This window comes from Notolepis coatsorum (genome assembly GCF_963971535.1).
Source record: "Notolepis coatsorum genome assembly, chromosome: 8".
In the NCBI taxonomy this organism is placed as follows: Eukaryota; Metazoa; Chordata; class Actinopteri; order Aulopiformes; family Paralepididae; genus Notolepis; species Notolepis coatsorum.
In genome coordinates, this window is record NC_140172.1 from 98,636,496 (window position 1) to 98,648,899 (window position 12,404).

The window sequence follows — 12,404 nt, forward strand, 5'->3', positions numbered from 1 at the left end:
TAGTTCAACTTTCAGAATAAGTAGATAAAAACAAGCCCAAAGAGTATCTAATTGATACGAATTAATAGATACTTATGAGGATATCTGTACTGTATGCGCTCGGTTTAGGTATCATGTACTATATAAATACATGGTTCCCAAAGTTTTCAAGAGGCTTGGAGGGAGGCTATACAGTTTCACTATTAATCAGGTTTGAATCTGTTTCGGACATCATCCATACATGCATTGAATTGATTAACCTTTGGTTTATACCAGTGACACCTCATGTTCATCATCAGATAAGTGCTTGAACAGATAAATGCATTTTCTCAAATTCATTCATCAAAACGGCAAAGGCTCATTCAATTTCTCAAGTCACGTCCACGTCATCAAATCCGTCAAACAGCGCATCTCCTCATACATTTTAATCCCAGTTACAATATCACAATAACGTGTGAGTGACAGTGATACAATTCAACAATCCACAGATTGATTCCTCGTAGTTCATATCCACAATCGCATAAAGACGCTTCAATTTATGCTTGAATGAAACACAATCCGGGCGCTCCGTTAAGCAAATACATCGACAGCGGAGAATATGAAACTAATCAGAGCCAAACGCCCGATAGGTTTCATTCATTAAAGATATCCCAGCGGGATTCACATTTGCAATGCTCCGTTAAAATAACCACAGTGTGTCGCGACTCGCGAGCGCCGTATACAGTAACTATGACGTGCATTATTTAGGACAAAGTAAATCCATAGGCTGAATATGATTTATTATCAGAATTTTAGGTCTATTATTTTACATTTGAAAAGCCTCCTCTAGAAAAACGAAGCACAAAAACATAATTCAGAATGGTATAATGGAATCTGTGAGGAGAGCTGGCATTTCTTTGCGAGGGCGTGGCCAGTTGATCCAGCTAACTGAATTTAACCCTGCGCTGGAGCAGGTTCAAACTTTCTGATCTGTTGCCATAGTGATTTAGACAATCGCACGTCGGGGAACCGAAAGGTCTGGCTTAAGTCGACTCGAGTTATCCTGAAAATTATCCGGCTAACTCAGTTAGCCAGGTACAAGGAACAGGGCCCTGAAGGCGAAACATATGTGAATAATAAGGCTCTACATAGTGAAGATTTAGTGGCTAATATCCTGGTCTGATAACATGCGATAATGACACCATGCCATGACATGACATGCAGTCGACCTCTGCCACTGTGGTGAGCGTTTTCTACCCACATTTACCATCCCACCTGGAAATGTGGGCTTTCCATTCACATTTCCCCATCTGTTTATTTATGCACATTAACCCTTTCACTACCACACTACAGATGGTTAGTGAAATGGTTAACCTTCTGTTGTGTGGTAGTGAAAGGGTTAACCTTATGGGTTAACCTTATGTAGTGTGGTAGTGAAAGGGTTAACCCTTTGTTGTGTGGCAGTGAAAGGGTTAACCTTCTGTATTGTCGCAGTGAAAGGTTAACCCATTGGTAGTGAAAGGGTTAACTGGTTAATATACAGATTCACTGTGGAGTTGGTGTATTGTACCGATGTGTAATAATCACCACTTTTCCACATTTACCATGACATCCATGTGTATTAAAAAAGATAACAAATGAATTAACTCAATGTCATTACCTGAATAATAGCTAAATGAAGCCATTCTTTATATTTTTCCTAGGGCTCCCCTTGATACAATGTCAACGACCTCTGGGAGGTTCCCAGACTCCATTTTGAGAACTACTCCTTTATTTATATCATTACAAAATAAAATAAAAAAGACACTCTGGTCATGTGGCGATCAACTGGAAGAGCAAGGAAATGCACATCATTCCAAGACGCAGACTGAAAAGCACAGCTTCAGGATGAATTCCAAAGCATTCCATACATGTCTACAAAACACTAGGGCTGACCTCGACTAGTAGAATAGTTGACTAATCGATCAAAAGGAGCCGTAATCGACTGCCAACCTTAGTCTAATGCAATTTTTATAATATATATTTTTTGATCATTCTTTCCAAAAGCAAAGAGGCCTAGAAGCGTGGCTAACACTAATGGCGCGCATACCAGCGAGGCTAACTGCCTAAGAAAACGGGCACAGAGGCACTGAGAGGATTTCACCCATCTAATGAACACACTAGACAAATATCAAGATGTATCCATCAGTGGACCAATTGCATGCTTTCGCAGAGAACAAGAAGCCTTCAGTCGACTCCTTCAGATATTAAGATACCAGCCCAAATGGAATGATGCAAAAAAAAATATATATATATATATTTATTAAAAATAAATTCCATTCGGGGGGGTAGTCGACTACCAGTCAACTATCGGCAAATTTTGGCCAATGAAAGTAGACTATACAAATCCTTAGTCGGGGACAGGCCTACAATACATACAAGCTGTTGTTCGTCAAGAAAGGCACGCCATTCCCCTTGGTTTTTTTTGCATCGTTTTTTTCTCCCCCACAAAATAATATATTATATATATACTGCCCATATTTCTAACACTGCAAACAGGCAAATTGAAGTTCAAGTTTTCAGCAGGGGAATTACATAATCAAAATGTTCATCTGTTCTATGAAATTCCCCCGACGATATAAGATTCTCTGCTGCACGATACATATTCAAAGACATTTTTAGGACACAGTCCAAAATTAGGATAAAAAAGAAATTGCATTTGAGGTTTTCAGATATTCACTGGAAAACTAAATAAAAACACACTTCATAATTAGTCTCCAACATGCATGACAATTGATAAATCAGGTAATTTACAGATTCACAACTGCCTCATCTTAGGTGACTACAATAAATACATACTTTGCATAGTGTGACTGACGCAGTGGGAAGAGATTGGCACTTTAAATAAATAATATACATTATAACAAATCAAAGAAAGTCTTACTGGAGTAAAGGGGTGCAGTGATTATGCTTGAACATAAACAGTTTGACTGAGAACCAGAGGAGAAATCAAGAATCCAGCCCAACTCATATAGCCGATTTAGTGAGTGGCACAGCGCCTCCGCTAAGACTGGAGCAGGTCAAATACATTATTTATTCAATAAAACCTCAAGACTCCAACCTCTTATGCTCAGCCAGAACTGCTCTTTAAAACCGGTTTAGATCGTAAAGCACCTCCCTGGACGAACACACTACAGATAAGAGGTCATATTATGGTACAATTACGGCAAGTTGAACAATGGATGGGCTACTTACGGTAGCTACTACTAAGAACTGCTGTCCTGAGGCTATCGGCACTTAGCTACTACTAAGAACTGCTGTCCTGAGGCTATGGGCACTTAGCTACTACTAAGAACTGCTGTCCTGAGGCTATGGGCACTTAGCTACTACTAAGAACTGCTATCCTGAGGGAAACTCTAGAACCTCTGTCTCTGTAGCGTGATGCAACACACTCCTGTGTTCTTTCTATTGTAAATAATAGAATCAGTCAATCTCATCACAACTAACATATCTGTTAGAACATCACTCATATTTAAAGGTGGTTTATCAACAGCAGAAGAATTTGGCTTATGGAGGCTTTTGGTCAGTCAACAATTGATACTTGGACGTTGCGAAATGGTCCAGAAACGAGCTGATCTTCATTTAAATGTTCAGGCAAAAAGGATCACTAATTATATGTAGAGACTGGTGTAGCAGGTTGCATTCAGCCTCCCTAATTAGTTTCATAGGGATCTGTGAGCATCAAGACTGCTCAGTTTTATGGAAATGAGGGTCAAATGGTTGGACTCCAGAGGCTCGTGTAACTAAAAGGGTTTATTAGATCCTTGAGGAGTTCCAAGACACCGCTCTTCCCGACACCCACAGCACAAAACATTTTCCAGTGATCTTTTCATTTAAATGTATCCCAATGAGAATTCTGTCATGGTTTTGCCCTTTGCTTAGTAAATGATGGAAGTATCAACTCACAGGCGTTGCAGAGATTAAGACAACAGTCCCCATAACAATTAAATAGACAAGCAATGAATACTAAAATGGACCATCTTTTAATTTGAATTGTAGGTGGTGAAACGTTTTGGATAAATCCATGCCATGGTTAATAAGGAGGAATATAAATATGGGGGAGGAGTTAGTTAATCAATCACACTATACCAACATTTACAGACGGTCTACTCCTTACATCAGAACAGACCTTTGGTGGCTGGTCAGAGTAAAGTAGACTAGTTAATCTCATCTATCCACTATTTATTTTGGTACAAATCAACAGCCAATATTTCCTATGCAAAATATATTTTGTGGTTCCGATAACAGTGAAAAATGTTGTTAACAAAAATAAAAGTCGGCTGTGATTTGTTTCTGGTTACAACTCATTTCTTCAGAGATGGCACTAATCCCAGCTGACGTGGGTGTATCTAGTTGAGGTGTGTCTTGGGACTCTGTAATTTAAAGTTACTTTATGCAAGTGTGTCCGTCTGCATCCTCGCAAACAGACACACATCTCAGGTCTCCACTCCAGAACTGAGTTATTGTCCAGAACCCATTATTGTCGATGCACAGTAAGCATGTATACAAAGCACACAGGTCCATAAGATATTAACGTTACCTGAATCAGTAAAAGGCAGTGATACGAATTTGGCTGAGTTGCAATGAATCAACAGACACCCTCTTCTGACTGAGCTACAGTGGACCCATTTAAACCATTCATCAGGCGTAAACCATACAGTGAACACTCCCTTTAAAAGACCCCATGTAATGGAGAACAGATTTTGTGAAGTCTTAGCGTGGATTTGATAGCTTGAAATGTTATTTACGTACTGCTGGGGGGTGGAGTAGGACTATGGTCATCCTGCTTTGTCTTTTTAAGTAATTAAAAATAGCTTAAATCACAGAAGTTGATTTGAACATTTCCTGTTTGCATGTGTCAAAACAGAAGGTGATGTGCAAATTAATATTATTATTAAAGACAGAAATAATTGGATCCGTTTTGGGCTATTGAAAATAGTGTTGCACTGAGTAGATAAGATATTATGGCAAATCTATGTTTTAATAAGTTAAAATCCTCTTGTTGTATAATCTGCTACATATATATCTATTGTTCCATCCAGGCAGTAATGCTAATATCCTCTGGAAGGAGTGCGATATATAATGCTACCAGAGGACAAAACATAGTCTTAACCCTTTCACTACCACACTACAGACAGTTAACAGTCTGTAGTGTGGTAGTGAAAGGCTTAACCTTGTTGTGTGGTAGTGAAAGGGTTAACCTTCTGTATTGTGGCAGTGAAATGGTTAACCTTCTGTATTGTTGCAGTGAAAGGGTTAACCCTTTGGTAGAGTGGTAGTGAAAGGGTTAATGAGTAGAGCGAGTTGTGAGAGTCCAGTCAAATATTTATATAGAATTCTTAGTGGCACCCCTGATTAGGCTAATGGCAACCAATTATAAAGGAGATGCCATGCATTACAAACATTTTATTCTCCAACGTCCAATGGAATTAATGAATTTGATTTATTAAGACCGAAAAGGTAGGAGGCAGCGCAAATGTAAAATATTCCTCGATATTAATGTGACTGAACTGAACATAAAACAAACCGTCAGTATCCGATTACGCTTGCAATCTGCTTTTCAAGGATTGGCTATTTGCCACATGGCTTTCATTGAACATGTTCACACGGTGGCCACCCTTGTTCCCATCCAAGGTGTTTCAATCGATCAGTGAGTACCTGTTGTAGCTTGATTTATGAGGCTATATGAGGATGAGAACTATATAGGATAGGAATAAGGATAAAAAGTTTAACACAACGTTAACCGTCTGTAGTGTGGTAGTGAAAGGGTTAACCGTCTGTAGTGTGGTAGTGACAGGGTTAACCCTTTGTCGTGTGGCAGTAAAAGGGTTAATCCTCTGTATTCCCGCAGTGAAAGGGTTAACCCTTTGGTAGTGTGTTAGTGAAAGGGTTAAGAACTCAGTATAGCAGGTTGAGTGTCACTGTGATGGTAATGCAACATGCTTTGTCAAGGTTTAGCCAGCTGGTCTCCCAACATCAAAGTGGCAATTAAGGGCAAGGTTGCATTTCTAGATTCATTGGGGGGGAATTGTTACAGGAATCATTCGAGTTGATTTAGGAGATCCGAGTTAAGACTCAAAAAAGGCATTTGGGAGTCGAGGTTACATTCAACACAAAGATGACGGTACTTACAGACTGCATTCCATTTGGACTGGTAAAAGCAATACCCAGCATTTTGGTATCGACTGTGGTGGAAGCGATGTTTTAAAGCTAAAATCCTTTTTATGAACTTTTTTTAAAGCTCGTTTTCCACTAGTGGGGGTTTATCTACTCCTGACTACATGGTCAAGTGAGGAGAGCAGACAGGAAGGCAATGTAAGTTCCATCTCCAAACATGGAAGTGCAGCAGGAGAAAGTCCAAAGGGAATACTGTGTTCGTTGTGGCATCATCGTTATCCGATACGTCTGCCTACTGTTATTACGCTACAACCACTTCTCACGGGGGAATACAAATTTTAACATTGACATTTTAAAGGGGGAATCACCCCTTTTATCTTTAACTCATTTCTCATAATACAGGTTTTTAGACACATGATCATCTCACTGGTAAAAAAAAAAGGGAAGCAAATCGTGTAACACTAGAAGTAAACACAGTAAAAAAGCACCAGTATATTTATGATAAAGCCAGCAGAGCGCACAGGAATCACTGTGGCTCCTCTGCTCGTTCCTCAAAGCTGCAGCCACTGCATGGCTAAAAAGAGCACCTCTCCCACAGACTAAACCTCAGGCTGCAGAGAATCCGACTGTGTATAGAAGCTGATATGTGCAGCAGGGGCTGAGAACGTCAGGCGAGGGCTGCAGCAACCAGCCAAGCCAGCAGCCCAGCAGGGCTCTGCTCAACACCACTGAGGGAGGGAGGGAGGGAAGGAAAGGAGGGAGGGAAGGAAGGGAAGGAAAGGAGGGAGGAAGGGAGGGAAAGGAGGGAAGGAAGGAGGGAGGGAGGGACGGAGGGAAAGGATGGAAGGAAGGAAAGAAGGAAGGGAGGGAGGGAAGGCCCTGCTGGAGGAGCTGGTGATTGGTGTCGACAGTGTCAGTCAATTGATTAAATTCTACGAGTCTCTTTGAAAGGGAAAAACAACAAAGAGGAGAAGAGGGAATAATTGGTCCTAAGGCTGGAGGTGTGCCGAGCGTCATAGGTTCATACGTAGATGTTCCGGCCGCTTGGAGTTCATAGGGTAGGCCTGCTTCTTGAACGGGCCTGAAGGCCGCCTGATGGGCAGCGGTGCCGTGGCCTCTGAGCTGCAGCTGTTCACGTCCATGAACTCCACGACCTCCTGCTCCCCGGAGCCCCTGGGAGGCAGCAGAGGTGGGGCGGCTCCCACCAGCACGCGGCCCTGGGACCAGCAGTCGCCACTAGCAAATTTCAGTGGGCTGAAAAGAGAGACAAAGAGAATGACAAAAATTACTACCAATCCCAACCATCTACAGGCACGACCTCATCATTTACATTTCATCATTTAGCTGACGCTTTTATCCAAAGCGACGTACAAGTTCTGTACGACAAGTCATCAGGAAGGGCACAACTCTATCAGCTGAGTAACAATGTTCATCAAACCGTGCTGAAACTTGGGTGCTGCAGTGTTGAATGCATAGTAAAGGCATATTAGTATAGTAGGAAGAGTGCATCAGGGTATAAGACAGTTATTTTTTTTGTATCTACTTTTTTCTCCTATTTTTCTATTTTTCTCCCATCCCAATTTCATATTGTCCAATTCTACCCTCCCCTGTCTTGAACGCTGTTAGGCCATGCCTCCCACAGGCCGGCTGCAATGTGGACCAAGCCTTGCATCACGTGTCCCCTCCGGTACACGAGGAGGCAGCTGTCGCATCTTTTCACCTGAACAGCGCGATCTCTTAGCGGCGAGGGTCTGCGTGGGAGGGACACGCCGCCCCCGTTGCTTCCTGATTCTGCTGCGCAGGCGCACCAACAGACCTGTAGGAGTCGCTGTCCACAACGTCCGATGCCCACCCACCAACTTCCCACCCCTAACACTGCCAATTGCGTTAGTATGAACGCCCAGCCAAGCTGGTAGCAATGCCGAGAGCTGGGTTCGAACCCAGCATCTCCTGCATTAGTGGCGAGCGCCTTGCCCACTGCACCACTTAGCCGCCCATAACAGTTTTTATAAAAAATATTTCATTTCAGATATTGATTGAAGAAGTGCGTTTTAAGTCGATGTTTTTAGTGGTCGGGTTTCGGCTGTCCTAACTCTGGTTGGAAGTTCGTTCCACCATTGTGGAGCGAGGACCGAGAATAGGCAGCTTCTCTTTGATGACCCTCCCGGAGCTCGGATAGGAGTAGGTCTGAGGCGGTCAGAAGATGCAGAGCGTAGGGGTCTTGAGGGTGTGTAGTTAGAGACCATTGACTGGAGGTAGGCGGGAGCCATTCCCTTTGCTGCGCGATATGCCAGGTCAAGGACCTTGAAGCGGATTCGTGCGGCGATGGGGAGCCAGTGCAGGTCCCTGAGAAGGGGGGTAACGTGGGATGATTTTGGTAGGTTGGAGATCAGACGGGCGGCTGCGTTCTGTTTGAGTTGAAGAGGCTTGGTGGCGGTGGGCAGTAGTCCAGCTAGCAGTGCATTGCAGTAGTGGAGGCGAGACATGACTGTAGTGTTGATTGGACAAGGAGTTGAGTGGCTTCTTTTGTCAGGAAGGGGCGGATCCTTCCGACGTTGCTCAGGAGGAATCTGCAGGTTCTGGTCGTTGCGAGCGGAGAAGTTCAGCCGGTCGTCGAGGACCACACCTAGGTTCTTGGCGGTCGGGGACGGAGCCACGGCTACATTCTCAGTCACCGGTGCATAGATTCTACACGAAGAGCAACGTACGACTGGCGTCTAAATATTGTGCTACTTGAAGTTGAAGTAAATTAAAGGGGAATCATTTGTTCATGTGTTGCTGGGGAAATAGGAATACTGACACATCCCTGAAGTGAATAGTAGCCAAGTTCATCTCCAAGGACTGCTGGACATAGCGACAGTAACTACTAAGGGACCTCCAGGACTGCTGGACATAGTGACAGTAACTACTAAGGGACCTCAAGGACTGCTGGACAGAGCGACAGTAACTACTAAGGGACCTCAAGGACTGCTGGACAGAGTGACAGTAACTACTAAGGGACCTCAAGGACTGCTGGACAGAGTGACAGTAACTACTAAGGGACCTCAAGGACTGCTGGATATAGTGACAGTAACTACTAAGGGACCTCAAGGACTGCTCGACAGAGCGACAGTAACTACTAAGGGACCTCAAGGACTGGTGGACATAGTGACAGTAACTACTAAGGGACCTCAAGGACTGCTCGACAGAGCGACAGTAACTACTAAGGGACCTCAAGGACTGGTGGACATAGTGACAGTAACTACTAAGGGACCTCAAGGACTGCTCGACAGAGCGACAGTAACTACTAAGGGACCTCAAGGACTGGTGGACAGAGCGACAGTAACTACTAAGGGACCTCAAGGACTGCTGGACAGAGTGACAGTAACTACCAAGGGACCAGGAGAGCAGGGGAATAGAAAAACAAAGGAGAATATCCAGTAGAATCTTTTCCATTAGGAAACTTTACGAAGCTTTTTCCCCGTTAAAAGGATAGTCCACATGTTTAAGAAGAAATTTCTGGACGATTCTTAGCATCACGCTAAGCATGCTAGTGGAAGTCAATGGGGCTTCATGTCCCCCTTTGACTTTCACTATAATGCTTAGCATGATGCTAACAAATCCTACAATTTTCTTCTTCCAATATCTCAAAAATCTAAAAACACAGGTGTAACAGGTGCTTTCTGGATGAACTGAAAGGACCAGAGTCAGGTGGTCTTCTTAAAACACATGGACTTTCTGTGGAGATGGAGGCTTCTTTAAAACACATGGACTGTCCCTTTAAGTCAGATGTGTCTGTGGATATGGAGGCTTCTTTAAAAACACATGGACTGTCCATTTAAGTCAGATGTCTGTGGATATGAAGGCGTCTTTAAAACACGTGGACTGTCCCTTTAAGTCCGATGTCTGTGGATATGGAGGCTTAAAACATGTGGACTGTCCCTTTAAGTCAGATGTCTGTGGATATGGAGGCTTAAAACATGTGGACTGTCCCTTTAAGTCAGATGTGGATATGGAGGCTTCTTTTAAAACACGTGGACTGTCCCTTTAAGTCCGATGTCTGTGGATATGGAGGCTTAAAACATGTGGACTGTCCCTTTAAGTCAGATGTCTGTGGATATGGAGGCTTAAAACATGTGGACTGTCCCTTTAAGTCAGATGTGGATATGGAGGCTTCTTTTAAAACACGTGGACTGTCCCTTTAAGTCCGATGTCTGTGGATATGGAGGCTTAAAACACATGGACTGTCCCTTTAACACATCCAGTGCCAGCCATTAGACTGAGCCCGCTGTTGTCAGGCCAGCTTTCCATTACAAACGTTCACTGTCACGTTGTTTGTAGAACTAAACCTATATTTTATATTATAGCTATAGATCCAATATCATTGTCAATTGACAGTAAGAACCTTCCATTCAATATGCCATAAAGAAATAACTTTTCCATCGATACGTTCCCGTTTTATACCGTGGTGAATATGAGTTATATCGGAATGATCTGGGATCATTCCTGTGAGGCTATTTATAAGGCGCGACACTAATAACGTTAAATCCATTGGCGTTTCGTCCCTACACACGATAGTTAAAAATCCAAATGCATATGATTGGTATTATGTTCCATCATGAATGCGTGAAAGGGGGGGGTTGTTTGTGATTAATTGATTGCCAATAACGGCATTCGTTATTACCACAACATACATACACTGATCTGGGGTATGGCTATGAAATCCTTGCACGATCAAGCTGAAATTTACGTCAAATTGCTCTTACCTTTGGCCGGTTGGATTCCAAAAAGAATTTTCCAATTATTTGATCGCCTGTATAGGGATCCATCATTGGGAAAATGGATTATCGGCTATTGTAACAATTCTGCGGCATGGAAATTGAAATACTTTCCATTTTTGCACAAAACAGGTTCCCTTCTATCACTAACATTATTGTTTAAGCATTTTTGGTTGAAATACAATTTGACGATTTTTTTTTATGATTAATTGCAAATATTTTCATGTTGAGCTATAGATTGTGGATGAATACGCACAGAAAGGTACACCATGCAAATGTTAATGCTTTATTTGTTTTAAACGAGACAATTTAGAAATGGGCAATGGGGAAATACATTGCGGTGGACAGAGGGTGGAACACGAAAAACGGCAATGACGTAACCACTACACCTCCCTATGGAGGCTTCTTTAAAACACGTGGACTGTCCCTTTAAGACAGATGTATCTGTGGATATGGAGGCTTCTTTAAAAACATGTGGACTGTCCCTTTAAGTCAGATGTCTGTGGATATGGAGGCTTAAAAAACGTGGACTGTCCCTTTAAGTCAGATGTCTGTGGATATAGAGCAGGGGTAGGCAACCCTAGGCACGCGTGCCAGCAGGGGCATTTTCATTGGCACGGGGCACCATTAAAAAATTTTTTTTATTTTTTTTTGGTTTGAAATATTATAGTGAAATATTTTGCACTGTTGTCACATTTATCTTGTTGAAATCCTCCCACAGGTTCTTTTTCGTAAGTCGAGTATATCAAGGAGGCTTTTCTCTGTAGCTCAGATGTTTTGTTTGAAGGCTTGCCAAACAAAGAGACAATCAAATCAAGGATAAAAGATATCCCCATGTCAGCTTGAAGTGTCAACGAAGTGTCAACGAAATGTCAGAAAATATCAGAAAACAGCAAACAGCTGGATTAAAAGATGCTCCGGTGTGCAGCTTAAAGTGACCAACTACAGCCCCCAGATAACGGAGCTCAGTAAAGCAAAACTGTTTGTCTGCATTGCACCCCCGCCCCAACTCAGATTTAGGGTTGATATAACCATCATAATAATATTGTTAATAATAACAACAATAATGATGTAATGATGTAAAAATTATCATTAAAAATACCTGATTATGAGAAAAAAAATTACGATGCATGGAATATTGTTGATATGGCACACTAGTTACAACTATATTTCAAACAGGCACTTCATGTCAAAAAGGTTGCTGACCCCTGATATAGAGGCTTAAAACACATGGACTGTCCCTTTAAGTCAGATGCATCTGTGGATATGGAGGCTTCTCTAAAAACATGTGGACTGTCCCTTTAACCCTCATGTTGTGTTAGGAATTGGCACCACTGACCGTTGTTAGCGGGTCAATGTTGACCCGGGGTCTAACTCAGTCCTGACCACTAAAAAGAAAGGAGTATCACTCAATATAGTTAATACTACATCCTAACTAACATTATATGCATTCATAACCATATAATCCCATTGTAATTTGATTTTATGGCCCCCGAGACACTTCATGTCCCTTATTTTTAAGATGAAAATGAG

General features: G+C 42.4%; 1 protein-coding gene across 1 annotated transcript in view; it reads right to left on the reverse strand.

Annotated features, from left to right (window-relative positions):
* Positions 1–447: 447 nt before the first annotated feature.
* rps6kb1a (ribosomal protein S6 kinase b, polypeptide 1a) overlaps positions 448–12,404 on the reverse strand; it is a 100,091-nt gene continuing 88,134 nt past the window's right edge. The window contains exon 15 of the mRNA XM_084320709.1: positions 448–7,368. Coding sequence (XP_084176835.1) covers positions 7,128–7,368 — 241 coding nt within the window. The 3' untranslated portion in view covers positions 448–7,127. The remainder of the gene's footprint in view (positions 7,369–12,404) is intronic.